General features: G+C 40.2%; 1 protein-coding gene across 2 annotated transcripts in view; it reads left to right on the top strand.

Moving 5' to 3' along the window:
• The window catches only part of ALG9 (ALG9 alpha-1,2-mannosyltransferase), a 119391-nt gene that overhangs the window by 80592 nt on the left and 22548 nt on the right, over positions 1-16251 (top strand). For both annotated transcript variants that reach the window (XM_072611129.1, XM_072611130.1), the window contains one exon: positions 12964-13094. In XM_072611129.1, the coding sequence (XP_072467230.1) occupies positions 12964-13094 (131 nt within the window). The remainder of the gene's footprint in view (positions 1-12963; positions 13095-16251) is intronic.

Below are 16251 nucleotides of genomic sequence, written 5' to 3' on the forward strand. Positions count from 1 at the left end.
TTTCTTTTTCCAAATTAGGATTTTCTCCTTTCTTCTTTTCTTTTTTTAAAAAATTTTGTTTGTTTTTAGTTTTCAACATTCAATTCCGTAAGATTTTGAGTTCTATATTTTCTCCCTCTCCCTCCGCTCTTTCTTCCCCAAGACGGCGTGCAATCTGATATAGACTGTACATGTACAATCATATTAAACATTTCCACATTAGTCATATTGTAAAGAAGAATTAGAACCAAAGGGAAAATCCACACCTTTCTTTTTTTCCAAATACAGCACTGTGTCCCTTCAGTTGTTTTAGTTTGATGTCTTTTAAGGCAACTATTCCCACTAGCTTTCTTCTCCTCACTTTTAAACACTTCTTCCCCTCCCATTTATTACTCCTTTCCCTAATTTTGGAGTTTCATTTATCAGTTCCTTTTTTATTTTCTTGTTTTTTAACTAGTTATTTGAGGGCCATCTTTATATTTCCACTAGACCCAGATGACTCCTAAGGAAAAAGTGAAGCTGCGTGACTTTGCACAGCCCTCCCTCACTTAAATCCAATTCACTTGCAAGTCATGGAATTACCTTCCTGATATCATGGTTTTCTTTGAGAATGAAAGACAACAACTAGTTATTTAATTCTTTGTCACTTTTTTCCTCTCTCTGTTAGGTAATGTAAAAACTTTCTCTCTAGACTTCTCAACTTATTTTACCATTAGTTTTTAAAATTTCTTTTTCTGTACCTTTTTCTAAAAAAACCATTTCTCTCATTCTCTTTGTTATTTATCTTCCTTTCTGTCTATTATAGATTTTTTATTCTTTGATTCATGTCCTTTATACTTAGTCTTTCTTTAGTCTCTATATTCCTCATGGAATTAAAGCTTCTAAAGTATTATTGCCTTGTCTATCTTAACCCCAGACCCTTTTTGGGTTGGGCTTCACTTTTAGAAATACATCAGCTCCTACAGGTGACAGAGAGGATATTGCCCTATGGTAGGAATTTTCCTTTGTCCCTGATTGTGCAGTTCATTATTAAACTTTGCTTCTTCCCATTATCATTTTTTCCCCGTTTCCCTTTCATTCTCCTCAGATCAATATATTCCCAGTCTTTGGGTTTCACTTGAGCCGTGATTCCCCTTCTCCTAAAACAAGATGAGTGATCTATAACATACCAAAATCCCTGTAGATTATACCTATCATGTCCCCATCTCCCTTTATAGAATGTATTTCTCTCTCCTCCCATGAGGATGCCCATCAGTGGTGCCCCTCCCACCACTGAAACGAGTTTTCTACCTTTCTTTCCCTCTCCTTCAATCCTTCCCTTTTGTCTCCTTTCCCCTTTTCCTGTATGTTTTCTTCTTCCTAAGAGTTTGCATGAGTTATTTTCATTTCATCCTTAGCCTTTGGCTAGAATAGGACACATCACATGTTTTGCTCTAGCTTCTTCTTCTCCTTCCCATTTTTATGTGCTTTTCCATTCTATAATTTAGTTTTAAAAAATCCCTGATTCACTTGCTGATGGAGTGTTGGGAAGTTCAGTCCATCATTCCAGGCTTGCTTTTCCACCAACACTTCTGTTTGGCTTCTGCTTTCATCCTTGTCTCCTTTTCTTTAGAAAGAAATCTCTTAATGGTCGCTCTGTTGTTATTTTGTGGTTGTTGTTATCCTTTGTCATTGTATTTATTTGCTCTTGTGTTACTGTTCTCTGAAGTGTTTGATGAGCAGAAAATTTCTTCACCTCTGATTCCTTTACTATGGGTGTTTAAAATGACTCTCTTTTTCATTAATGGTTAAGCTCAGTTTTGCAGTATAGGTGACCAAGAAGGTGGTGGCCGTATCTTATTTAATCTTTATGTGCTTAAGTGCGAAAGTTCAAGAAAGCAGTTATATCTCATTTAATCTTCTTAGAAGTGCCAAGCATGGTACTTTGCATATGTTAGGTCCTGAAATATTTGTTGAGGCTGAAATTATTCACTAGTGGAAAGTATTCAGTAGTGGAACTAGAACTTACCAAAAAGTTCTGAACTTTTAAAAATTTTGACTATTTTAATGAAAAATTTCTCTAAAATGTATTATACATTTATTTGCATTCTTAGCAAGCAGATTTAGTGCAACTATAAAGTAAGAAGCCTATTTCCATAGTTTGCAAATAAAAGTTCATTTTCAGCATCTTTTATACTGGTTTTCCTTTTCAGCATTAGTTATTTTATTGTGATGTGATATAGTGATTCATTGACTCCAGACCTGTGCTCACAGAATCCCAGAATGTGAGAGGTAGAGGGGCCCCCAGCTCATATATGAAAGGAATCCCCACTGTCAGATACCTGATAAGTGGTCATTTATCCTCAGGTTAAAGATTTCTAGGGAGAGGTGGAGCCACCACTTTTGAGGAACGCTGTTCCACTTTGGGACCCCTCCAATTTTGAAGACGTTTTTCCCTGACAACACACACACACACACACACACACACACACACACACACACACACACACACACACACACACACACACACTGAATTCCTGTGATTTTTTCCTTCAGGATATCAGATCTCCTTAAAAACCCTTCACAACATTTTTCTTTCTAGTTTTTTTTATACTTTACTCCCATCTCTATATTCTGATCTAGCGTCATTGACCTTCTTCCTGTTCCTCTCTCATGACACCTGACCTTCTGATTCTGAACTTTTTAACTGGCTGTCTCCCATCTCTGGAATGCTTCCCATCCTTCCTTCCACCTTCTGGCTTCCTTGAAGATTCAGTTCAAATTCCACCAGCTAGGTTGAACCCTAAAATCTCAAAGACCCAGATTTGAATCTGACCTCAGACACTTAACTAGCTGTGTGACCTAGGGCATGTCACCTAACTTTTGTACGCCCCCATGTTTCCTCCATCGTAAATGGGGATGGTAACAAAACCTACCCAGCTGGGTTGTTGTGAAGATCAAATGAAATAATATTTGTAAAGTGCTTATCATATATTAGGTGTCACGTAAATGCTTATTCCCTCCCCCTCGCCTTCTGCAAGAAGCCTTTCCAAGTCTCCCCCCTTCCTCTCCCTTTCTCCCCAGTGCTCGCTCCTTCCCCTTGAGAAGGAGGGAAGGCAGTTCCCATGAGTCATTTACCCTTTATCGACCTGTATGCATGTTTTCTCCCCCAGTAAAATGTGAGCTCCTTGAGAAACAGGGACAGGGTTTTATCTCTTAGCACTGTGCCTGTCACATACTGAGCACTTGCAAAACAGTAACCTCAGCTGGTATCATATAGATTGTCTCCAGTCTTTGGCTTTCTCTCAAGGGAGGGAAGCTCGTTTCATCATCAGTTACCTGGAACCTAGGCAAAACCTTATCATGTATTTTGATTTCTATAAATGAATGAGTGAATGAGTGAAATTCATGAACAAATGGCAAAAGCAGTGATTAAGTGCCTCCATGTGCCAGGCACTGTGCTAAGGATAAAAATACAAACAAGCAAGAGAGTCCCTGCCCTCAAGGGGTTTAAATTCTAAGGGGGAAAACATTACATATAAAGGAGTTATAGTGAGAAAACATTGAGGCATGATTTTGTGGTGGCCTGGAAGTGGCGTGTTGGCCTGGTTGCAGGAAAGATAAATTGGAACACTCCTACCGCAGTCATTCAGTCAGCAAGCATTTATTAAGCAGCTACTGTGTGTCAGACACTGTGCTAAGTGCTGGGGATACCAAAAAAAAAGCAAAAAACTAGTCCCCCGAGGAGCTCACAGTCTTCTAATGGTCCAGGTACCAGAGAAGAAACCACATAGGGTTTAACCTCATGGTTTAGCATTACAGTGAATTCCAAGGCAGTGCCAAATTTGTGCCATGAGAGTTAGCATGGTATAAAAGATAGAGAAAGACTTTGAAGTCAGGAATGCCTGAGTTCAAGTTCTGCTTTTCAGGCATAATAATTCTGTGACACTGGGCACATCACCCAACTCCTCAGTGTCTAAGGCAGCTCTCTGGGACTATAGGCTACAGAGCAATTCAAGATCCACAGTGACTGAGGGAGTTTCGTCTCTGGGAGTTTCCCTACAACAATTACATCATAGATCTCAATAAAAATGCTGTTAAAAACTGGACATTTAAAAAAAGATAAAACATGAAAATATTCAATGTTGGAAGTACTGTGGGAAGACAGGTACATAAATGTAGTGTTAGTAGAGCTATGAATTTATCCAACTATTCTGAAAAACCATATAGAATTATACTAAACAAGTCACTAAACTCTATACCTTTTGGCCCAGCAATACTAGACATATGTCGCAAGGTCAAAGACCGATGGAAGGATCCTGTATATACAGATGTAACACCCCCTTCCTATATAATCTGACTTGTGGGTTTGATCTCCAGAGGCAAGACTATTCTTTTGTTCTGCTCTTGTAACTAGTAAGTTCCCACTGCTTTACTCTCCGTTAATGTTAAACTAAGTAGATAGACTTAGTGGATTGTCTGAGTGGATAGACTTAATATAGATCTCATCTCAGCAAAGGCATTTACTAAGTACAGTAAGAACAAATGGTAAAAAATAGTCCCCTAAATATCTGGAGTGTACTCTTCCACAAAGACATACAACCTTTGGGAAAAGTAGACTCAAACTTAGAACTCAACAGTGGGAGGCACGTATATAGCATTGAATATACATGTGACAAATCCACTGCTTCTGACATTAGACGCTCTTTCCTTCCTCCCTCCCTTCCTTCCTTCCTTCCTCCCTCCCTTCCTTCCTTCCTCTCTCCCTTCCTCCCTTCTTCCTGCCTTCCCTGTCTGCCATCCTTCCTCCCTCCCTCCCTCCCTTCCTCCCTCACTCCCTCCCTCTTTCCTTCCTTCCTTCCTTCCTTCCTTCCTTCCTTCCTTCCTTCCTTCCTTCCTTCCTTCCTTCCTTCCTCCCTCCCTCTCTCCCTCCCTCCCTCCCTCCCATAGATCTCTTTGGGTACAGCTCCCTTCTATGCAAGTTGCTGTGCTGGGCTTTCACCAGCTGCTGCTTTTTAAAGTCCATAGGTACTGTGAGGTATCATGCTTCTTGAACTTACTCTTCCTTCAAGTGACCATTTCTCCTTATCTATGCCTGTCTTTGTTATATCTCCCTGCTTCTGACTGGATGCATTTTCTACCTATTACTGCTCTAATATATCAGATAACATAGCCAGTATTTGTAGGGAAAGATAACTGTTCTATTCCAAGGATCTACTCTCCACTTCTGCCTCTGGCTTGGAACTTGATCACCAAGTCTTCAACTCCCAAACTGGAATCCTCTATCATTGAACTGATGAACTCCTGGGCTAGCTTCCTGTTTTATACGTAGGGAGATGATTGATTGTCTCAGATGTTTCCTATGTGGTATCACTTGCCTTTATCCGATGTCTGTAAAGCATATAATTCTTTCACATTTGTTGAGGAAAATACCTTAACACCTACTTTACATTTTGTGATGACATTATGTCATCACAGAATGTTGATTGGTTGATCCCATAGCTGTATCAATTGAGGTGCGGAGATACTTCCTTTCCTTATTTTTATGATATTTTCCTGTGAATACATTGAGATGGAGAGGCAGAATAGAATATTCTTCTTAACGCAAAAATATTGCAGCACTTTTTTTTATAGTCACAAAGCCTGAAGGCAAATGGGTGCCTTTTGAGTGAGGAACAACCAAAACATAGACTGATATATGAACATCATGTATTATTATCATGTTGCTGCTGTTGTGTTTGTCCTTCGTTCTCGAGGATCATGACATCAAGATGACGACATGACTTGCAGTTGACTTTGATTTGAATGAGGGAGGGCTGTCCAAGGTCACCAGCCTTACTTTCTCCTCCTGAGCCATCTGGGTCCAGTATGTTGTAAGAAATGACAAATATGAAGAATTCAGAGAAACTTGGGAACATTGGTTTGAACTGATGCAGAATGAAATAAGGAGAACCAGGAGAACAATATACACAGTAACCACAATAGTATAGAGGGAAAAAAAACATTGACTGTAGAACTCTGATCAGTTTGGTGACCAGTCCTAATATCAACTAACTGATAGTAAGGCATGCCTTCCAACTCTTGATAGGGAGGTAATAGACCATAGGTACAGAATGAGACATGCATTTTCAGTTATGGCCAATTTGTTGACCAGTTTTGTTTGACTGATCTTATTTGTTATGAGGGAAGTTTCCATGAGGGCAGAACCAGGGATGAGTCTTTGAGAAGTGAGTGATATTTTTTTTAAAAGAGTACTAATAAAATGTTAAAAACATAAATAGCTGGACACTTGCCTGGGGTTTTTGGAAGTCTTTTGGTTATACAAAGATATTTGTTGTAGAATTTGCTGTAATTACTTGATTGGCATTATGAGATATAATGGGAGAAATACCATGAATTTTAGAAGAGAATTATGACAGGTGTTCATAATGTCCAAAAGCTTTAGATTTAAAGCTGTTCCATGTGGTATGTGCCCAGTTATAAGGACTATGTAATAGGAAACTTCTAAACTTCATTGCACTAGCTCTCAAGGAGATATTAGAAGGTAGTGAATCAATTAATTGGGTACCTTGAAAATTAAAAAAAAAAACATACTCCAAATTTAATTTTTAAGTATTAAGTTATTGTTAAAAATCAGTCATTGATGAATTCTGTTAAATAAGATGATTAAAACATTTTAAGTATTATTATGTATTCCAGGGAGTTATAATATCAGTTATGAGTAAATGAAACATGTTGTTGGGGGTACAATTTCTATTATTTATCATAGCCTCAGTGTTTCAAGTTGTGATCCTATTATTTGCTTTGGTGATTACATACAGGACAGTTAATTGTGGTTGATCTCTTAGCTCTCCTATGCCCTCTTCCTTTTCCTCTCCTTGCCCTCAACATTAATGAGTTCTGTACTATCTATGCAGAAAAATTTATAGTGCTTTATGGGAATTGAGATCTGTTTTGTATACAGAGATGATTTCTGTACTCTTTCCCCTGAACTCCACGTTGTCCCTCATCAGGCATCTATTTTTACCTCCACTTGCGTCATTGTTGTTCCAGCTGATTGATGCCTCAGTGTAAATCCATATCCTTTTCTTCTTAGTAACAGATAGGCCACTAGCTTAGGCAGCTGTGCTGACAGCAGGATCGGGAGAGCAGTGATACCAGAAGTCAGGTTCTTAGTGTTGTCCTTGTGGTCTTACAGTACTGTTACTACAGAACTGTTAGTTCATGTGAACTCTCTAGTTCAGCTTTTGTCCTATTCCTCTTACAGTCTTTTCTCAGTTCTTAGTCTGCTCAGTATTTCTGTGACATTTGTTCCATATCTCCCTCTGTGCAACCATTTCCTACTCTTTGTCCTTACCATGACCTCCAGTCCTCAGAACCCTCAGTTCTCTCCCAGGCCAGCTCCCCTGCATTAGCCACTCTCTCCTCTTTTTCCCATATTGACCTCTTGGTGAACCAGTTTAACTCTATACTGTCATCTTCTCTTGAGTCCCTGGCCCCCTTGTCATACTGCTGATTGCACCATACCAATCCTTAGCCTTTCTTTGACCATTCCCATCACCTTCACTCCTACACACGTGCTACTGAGAGTTGGTGGAGAAAATCACACAACCATTCTGACAGGATCCAATACAAATTTACAGTCGGTTGGGCCCTCATTGCTAATAGGAAATCCTTCTATACCTCCTTTACCAACTCACTATCTCACTCTCCACAGCAGCTCTTCCAACCTCTACAAACCTTCCATGGGCTCCCTCTTTGCGCTCCCACTCTCTCAACTGAGAACTTTGCCTCATCTCCCATCACTCAGATACCTTCTGCCACTATCCCCTCCTTCATGCCTTTCTCACATAAAGATATAGCCTTCTTACCAAGGCTCACCCTTCCACTCGAAAAAACAATCCCATTCCATCTCATGTGCTCCAACAGATTGCCCCCTCTATCATATCTACTCTGTCATTTATCTTCAGTTTTTCCTTGTCTACTGGCTGCTTTCCTACTGCCTACAAATGTGCCCATGTCTTTCCCTATCCTTAAAAAAACCTTCACTTGATCCTTCCATCCCCAACAACGGTTACCATTCTATGTCTTTTCTGCCCTTTGTGGCTAAACTCCTTGAAAAGCTGTCTCTGATAGGTTCCTCCACTTTCTCTCTTCACATCTTTTCTTAACAATCTGGCTTCCAACCTTATCATTCCACTGAAATTCCTTTCTCTAAAGTTACTAATAGTATCTTAATTGGCAAATCCAGTGGCCTTTTCTCTTTCCTCATGTTCCCAGTGCCACAGGCTTGAAACTAGGTGTCAGCCTTAATTCTTTGCTATCTCTCATTCCTCACATCCGATCTGTTGCTGAGGCCTGTTGATTTCACCTTTGCTGCATCTTTCAAATGCACCCTCTTCTGTCTTCAGACACTGCCACCCCCCCAGTACAGGTCCTCATCTCCTTGAACTTGGACTGTTGCAATAGCCTTCTGATGGATCTCTCTGCCTCAAGTCTCTCCACACTCCAGTCCAGCTGCCATTTGGCCACAAAAGTGACTTTCCTAAAGCACAAGAACAAGCATGTCATACCTTCCCACACCACTGCTTAAACTCCATTAGCTCGCAGTCCTTTCCAAGATCAAATATAAAATCCTCTGGTTTCAGAGTCCTTCATAGCCTATGGTCTCTTCATCCACCCACCTCTTCTAGACTTCTTATATCTTACTTCCTGTATAACCTCTTCTGATCCAATGACACTGGCCTCCTAGTCATTTCTCAAATACAACACTCCGTCTATTGGCTCCAGGCATTTTTCTCTGGCTAACCCCCATGCCTGGAATGCTCTTCCCCTGGCTACCCTGACTGCCTTCAAGTCCCAAGTAAAATCCCATCTTCTACAGGAAACTTTCCCATCCCCTTTTACTTGTAATGCCTTCCCTGTTTTAATTATTTCCTATTTTCCCAGTATTTAGCTTTTTTCCTATATATTTGTTTTCTTGTCTCCCCCTTTATTAGGTTGTGAACTCTTTGAGGGCAGGGATCTATCTTTGGCCTCTTTTTCTATCTCTAGCATTTAGCAAAGTGCCTAATATGTCGTAGGCGCTTAAGAAATATTTGTTGATTGTGATATGCTTAAGAATCAATTGTATATTGTTATTGCATTTACCAAATCCACTTCATCTTCATCCGTCTTTGCCTCTCTGCAGCATTTGACTCAGCTTCCCTGTTGCTGTTGAGGGTACAATGATCCTTCCAGTTGCCCAGCTTCACAAATTTGGTACCTTCCTTTGCTCTTTGCTCTTACTCCACGTATCAGAGTTTTTGCCAAATCCTGTCGTTTCTTTCTCCATAACATCTGTAGTATCCATCCCTTTGGCTCTGAGCACACAACCACTACCACTCCCTGAGTTCAGTACCTCATCATCTTGCTCCTGGGCCATGGCAGTAGAAGCCTCATTGGTCTCCCTTCCTATCCTAGCCATCTCTTTTATCCAGTCCGTCTTTCACTTACTGTTAAAGTGATTTTTCTAAAATACAGGTCTAGCCATTTTACTGCATTCCTCACTATAAACTCTTTGACTCTCTATGATCTTCAAAACTGCTTTGTTTGGCATTTAAAGTTCTTCCTGCCTGACCTCTTCACCCCTTTCCACTCGCCTTTCACTTTACTCTTCTCCATGGACTTTATGATCTGGCTGTGCTGGCCAACTTTCTGTTCCTCATATATGTCACCCCATCTCCCATTTCTGATGCATTTTCACCAGCTGCTTGCCTTGCCTTGAATGTGCTCCCTCCTCGTTTCTGCCTCTTAGTTTGCTTAAGTCTTCCTTCAGGTTTTTGGCTCAATTCCCATCTTCACTGGAGGCCTTTGCTAGTATATAACACTAATTATTTCCCCTCCAAGGTTGCTTTGTGTCCGCTTCGTATGTGTAATGGGGGTACAAGATACATACCCAAAAGGACCCATCACATATGCAAAGTTTGTAGTAGGTAACCTTAGAAGAAAGGGCACTAGCATTAGGGAGCCCTGGTTGTATGTCTTGCATTTACCTTCATATGTTCATGTTATCTTCAGTAATAGAACTAAAGTTCCTCAAAGATAGGGACTGTTTTCCTTTTGTCTTTCTATCTCTAGCACATAGCAGGGCCTGGAGTGTAGTAGGTACCTAATAAAATGCTTGGTGATTGATTGATTGCTCAGGTTCAGTCCCCCTTCATAATGTTTAAGTCTTTCCATCGTTCCATCTCACCTTACCTATTCGATTTTGTTTTCCCCTACTCACAATCTGTACTTTTCACTTCTGTTAGATTTTATCACTTTACCTGCCTGTAGATATATGCCAAGTGCTTTCCATCTCTACTTTTAGACATGCTAAATTTCCACCTAGAATATCTTTCTTCTGTTGCTTCATTTTTGAATATTTCCATTTTCTCCATGAAAACTTTTTCCAACACTCTGTTCACTTAAAAAATAATTGATAAGCACTTGCTTTATGCAAAGCAATAAACTAGGTCTTAGGAGGAGATAGAGTCTAGCTGGGCACAAAGTGTACCTTCATGGAGCTGAAAGTCTCACAGTTTACGTATTTACACAGGTAACTAATACACAGTAAAATGTTCATTATAGAAGTGCATAACAAAGTGCTATATGAGATCATAGATGAGGAAAGAGATAGAGGAACAGGTTTAGAGAAATGGCTTAATGAAAGAGACTTTTGAGTTGAGCTTTAAACCACTGGAAAGAGGCAGTGTGATGTAGTGGGAAGAGAGCTGGCTGGGAAATCCCTACTTCTTTTGGGACTTGGGCCTTTCCTTTTCCTCTCTTGGCCTCAGTTTCCTCATCTGTAAAACAAAGGGATTGGACTAAATGATCTCCATTTTTCTAGTGAAGTTTGAGTTTTTGTCGTTCTGTTGCATTTATGCTTGTTACCACATAGTACAACAATTAATTATTCTGTTTTAATATGTTTATTTTGCTTCTATAGCATAACTGTTAGTCCCTTGGGATCTAACCATGCCTTATATTTTTTTAATAGAAACCATGTCTTATGTTTCCTTCCTCTGAATCCTCTACAGTGCCTTACTCTCTTGAAGGACATGTAGACAACACTCAGTAAATAGCCATTAATTGGTTGATTTGATTATGCCAAGCCCAGCTGATATGTTTTGTCATCTTAAATAGCTAGTACCAATCTGAGAGGCTTGAGAACTTGGAGTGGTTAGAATATTCCAGCATTGCAAGCCACCTCTGTAGTAGGACAACTGTCATGGTCAAGTAGAAAAACTGCATTAGAGCTCTACCCTGACAGACTGTAATTTGAGGAAGCTGGACTGGAGCAAAAGGGCTGAAATGGCAGCCTGGCATTTCAGAGGCGTCCCCGGGATGGGGGAGCAGCCGTGCAGGCTGTCCTTACCTCTCGCTGACTCTATTTGATTGCACTGACAAGGCTCTTGGGAAGCTTTTTCTAAACTCATTTCATGTTTGTAAAATGCATGGGAGCCATGGAGTGGGTGTTCAGACAATAAAAGCTGCTGCCGGGAGTGTTTATGCAAAGGATCATTTTTAGAGAGTTCTGCGGAATGGAATTGGTTCTGACGTCAATTCTCAGTGTGCTTTCTCTCCCCTGGAGGAATAGCCCATATGTAGAGACAGATGTGAGACTGAAGCCCTATTTACATATAAATAATGCTGTGAGAGAATGAGAACATTGCTGTGAGCTGGAGGGAAAGGGGAAAGAGGATGGGAAAAACAGAGTTCACTGGTCGGCCAGAGATAATCAAGGTCTCCATCCACTTTTCCTAATGGTCTTCACCTAAATTGAAGTTGACAGTCCAGGAGGGCTTCTTTTTTAAATTTTAGAGAGACATCTAGTTTGAACTCTGGAAAGCACTGTTCTTGTGATTTTACCCCTCTCCAGGACTTCATGGTTGGCTTTACAATTCCTCCTGATGCTAGCTAACCCACGGCTGGTAGTTTCCCAACTCTTAGTTTCCACTCTACCTTTTAGAGGCAGATACCTGGCACAGAGGATTGAGCCCTGAGCATATTTGACTTCAGACATGTACTAGCTCTGTGACCCTGGGCAAGTCACTTAACCTCTGTTAGCCTCAGTTTCCTAATTGTAAAATGAGAATAGCGCCTACTTCCATATTTAATGGGAGGACCAAATGAGATAACATTTGTAAAGTGCTTAGCACAGTGCTTGACACAGAGTAGGCACATAATAAACCTTTATTTTCGCCTTCTTTCTCCTAAGAGTCAAAGGGTTTTTGGAGTATCCTCTCCTAAATTGATGAGTTTTTTGAAAATAATAGACCCCACAAGATTTTTTTAAAAATGTAGAGGTCAGTTGGATTCATATTCTTCCATGAGCATTGACAATTGGCCAATGCTTGTTAGAAGTTTTTTGGGTCACTATTTCCTTTACCTGCTCAAGGATATCAATTTGTGATATTGTGATATCAATAATGTCATGTTTCACTGATCTCTGCTGATTTTTTTGAAGTGTTTGCAGTGCACACACCTATGAATGGTAGTGTCTGACTTATTCAGGTAGCCACTGTGGCTCAATCAGCAATTAGGAGGACTTCTCTCACACCTTGGTTGGCATCCGTGCTCCCCTTGGTGCTTAAAATGTGATGAATTGAAAGTGAGAGTGAGCTGGTGTGTTTCCTGGGGTGGGCACATTTACTTAGGATCATTCTAAGCATAGTAACATTTGCTATGGTGGCTAGGAGTCCTCTGCACCAGCAGCCATTTCCAGGGATGTGCTAAGCCACAGGTCTCCTCATGCTGAATATGCCTGCACGTTTAACTGGGTTAACATGTCCTCCCCAGGTTTCTAAACTGTTATAATCCAACATAGTACATGTGCTTGAGGGAATACTTGTGATCTTTGTATCAGTGTGTTACTATGAGGGCTGTGAATGATCTCTGATTCTTGAGACCCTTTGGAAATCTCTGGGATTTCAGGTGATATTATACATCTTGTTGAAGAATTGTATCTTACCTCTATTCCAGGTTGATATCAGCAAATGCCATTATTTAGTGGATTTAGATACAGTAGCAGAAACACCCCGGGAGCCAAGGTATTCATCTAACAGAGAAGAGTGGATCATCCTTGCTTACAAACCATTCCTTGATGCTTCCAGGTATGTGACTTAAACCATCAAAGATCAAGTATTTACCAAGGGTTTAAAAAGCAATAAAGGAAATACCAGTTCTGGAAGATGAATATATCATATCCATTGAGTGTGCTATTATATGCTATGTTCCATGCCTGTAGATATCCTTTCCCTTGGCAAGAAAGGGAGAAAGGTGTATTTTTTCATGTCTTATTCAGGGCCAAGCTTGTTTGTCACAAAATTAATAATTCATTACAGCTTGGTTGTGTCATAAACCCAATGTTGTTGACTGTTGAAAAAATTCAATGTATTTATTCAGGAGTTATTCCAAAAATATCCAATGATTTTGCCAATTATTGTCCCCCTGAAAGTTTTTTGTGCCTCCCCCCCCAGGTGTTATTCCCTACATTTTAGATAATTAGTGTAGATTACTGGGTTTAAAATGCAAGCCCAGGTTCTCCTCACCTTCAGTCCTTGACTCATATTTCTGGCCCTGATGTTTATGATTTGATTCTGATATGATGTGTCCTGTTATCTCCTCTTATGTTTATGTAATCCCTTTTCTTTAGTTTTGGAAATGTAACTGAAGGCTTCCTTTTTCTGATCAATAAAATATAAATGATTTACCATCAGCAAAATAGGGGAAGAAAGGGGTATTCATTTGCCAAAGGAAATCCAGGTAACTAGTTAACACTTTCCCCCACCTCCCCAGTTTTTTTAAATTTTGGTTCAAGTTTAAAAAAATTAATTTGGGAACTCCCTCTTCTAAAGCAGATTGCTATCTGTAATTTATAATCTTAGAGCGATTTGTGGGGACACTGAAATATTATGTGACTAGTTACACATAGGCATATATGCATACACACATATATGTACATACACACACATGCAGACACATATACACACACACACAATCTCATTTGATCCTCAAAGCGATGTGTATATACTGCTGCTATCTCCATTTTATGGATGAAGAAGCTGAGGCTTAGAGAGCCAGCCTTTTACATAGCTAGCATTAAATGTGGGATTCCAACCCAGATCTTTCCTGACTCCGTTTACCTTGCAGTTTCTCATAGACTTCCCTTCTTAAGTAGCCTCAGAAGGAGAAATGTGTGGTGGAGTATGGACTGTGTGCTGGAACTTTTAGGTTGATTTCCAAATTAGGAATTCCTAAACCACATCACAACCCTACAAACCCTCTGTCTTCCTTGGGCAAATGAGGCAAGTGTCTCGGTGTTTTATCCCAGTGAAACAGTCAGTATCCTAGGCAGCTGTTTGTGAATAGAGGACATTTATGCTGCACTTCTCCCCCATATACCTAGTAGTCATAAGACCTAGATCTCATAGAAGCTCTGTATACTTTCTTTTCTTTTGAGTGGTGGGTTAAACTACTCTACGTGGCACCTTAAGTTTGTTCAATGTCATGTTCTCATTTTAGAATTGAGGAAATTAAAGTTGCCTGAGGCCCCAGGCCTGGCCCGTCCTCTTGTGCTGATGTGGCAGCAGGACCTGGACTCTAGCCACAATCTGTGCTATAATAAAGACAGTCTTATTGCAGGACAGTGTGCTGATTAGTGTCATGGTCAAAACAAAACTGTTCTGGAACAGTGAAAGAAGCTAGGAAGTGTTGTTGGCAGATATCTTGCTCCTTTCCATATTCGAGCTACATAGATTGCCTTTGAAGATTGAAATAAGGTGCATTTATTTTTTCCATTGTTGGTAAAACAAGCCAGCAGGTAGTGCTTGTCTGAGCCACAGGGCAAGTGGAAGGGATGGAACGTTTGTGCATTTGTAACTGGAGATCTTAAAGCCTTTAGAATAAAGAATGGTTTGGATAGGTTGCCTCTTTACCTCCTCCCTACTTAGCCCAGAGCTGATGTACACCATAATGTGATTGAGTGCTACTTTTTCAGGTCTCTGTATGGTGCCCTCTCATTCCCTCTGGATGAAGCTATTGAAGGGAACATACTTGGGAAGCCTTGGAATCTGAGTGCCCTTTCTCTGAGATGCTGCTTACTGCTTCCCTGAGGAGTGAGCAGAGAGCAGAAATCAAACGGAACCTATGACCAGGCTGAACCTTTAGAGCTAAGGGACCCTGGACTCCTTCAATTCCCCTAAGAATTTTTTTCAGGCTTTGTTCTGTATTGGGAATATAATATAAATCTTAGGGATCTCATTCATCTCTGAATGAATTGTACCTCCTACTAGCTTCTACATCCTCCACAAAGAGCTCCACAAAGTGAGCAGCTACCTACTGCTTAGAATAATACCACAAACATATCTAATTTGCATTTCCTATCTATAATATTAGAAGATTCTTGTAGTTTCTGAAGAAGCCAGACTTCTTCAGTTACTGGCCTGACCATCTGCGTGTGTAGGGTTCCTATCTAGTCTGCCTTGTTTGTTTGAATGAGTAAAAGCTCATAGCAGGTCACAGAAAAGCAGTCCATTTTATGGAGACACTGTTTCCTGTATGTTTCAGTAAGGGCAAAGATTCATTGAATACATCTCAACTTCAGAAAGAGAAACCTGTTGGACAAGGTGCATGTCAGTGGCCTCACTGTCTCTTCTCTGTACTGATTTTCTTTGTATTTTTTCTACTTGGTATTAGATGGCATACATTGACCTGACTTATACAAACAGCAAAATACTACAATCCTGGATTCCACATGTTGTCATGATAATTTTATCTGCTGTGTATCTTGCCATCTCTGTGGCAGACTTTGGCCCAACTATTAGTTTGGTGGCATCTGCAGAGTTTCTGAGTGCTATGGGGATTTTAAAATGATTTGCAGCCTCCTTACTGAGGCCACAGCGCTCAAGTCTGAACTTTCCCCTCTGGAGATAACTGTGGCTTTAGTACTCAGCAGCTTATGTAACAAATAGAAGCAACCCTAGCACTTGCTTGCCATGATCATATACACAATATATCTCTGTATTAGGTAGGGCCATAGCAAATTCTTTTTCAGCTCTTGCTTTGGAAAAGAGGTTTGAGGTAGCTTCTCATATTTCAAATTCTAGGGTGTTTTTAGGAAAGGAATTTCTGAAATGTGGCCTAAGTATCTGTTTCTGGATATAAAGCTTTTTCCTTCATCCTTTGCTTTGGATTTGTAGGGAGCCAGCATGGAAATGTATGGAATTTTCTAGACCAAGACCTGGCTGGTCTCACAACTTCAGCCATCAG

The sequence above is a fragment of the Notamacropus eugenii genome, chromosome 5, assembly GCF_028372415.1.
Source record: "Notamacropus eugenii isolate mMacEug1 chromosome 5, mMacEug1.pri_v2, whole genome shotgun sequence".
NCBI classification, from domain to species: Eukaryota; Metazoa; Chordata; class Mammalia; order Diprotodontia; family Macropodidae; genus Notamacropus; species Notamacropus eugenii.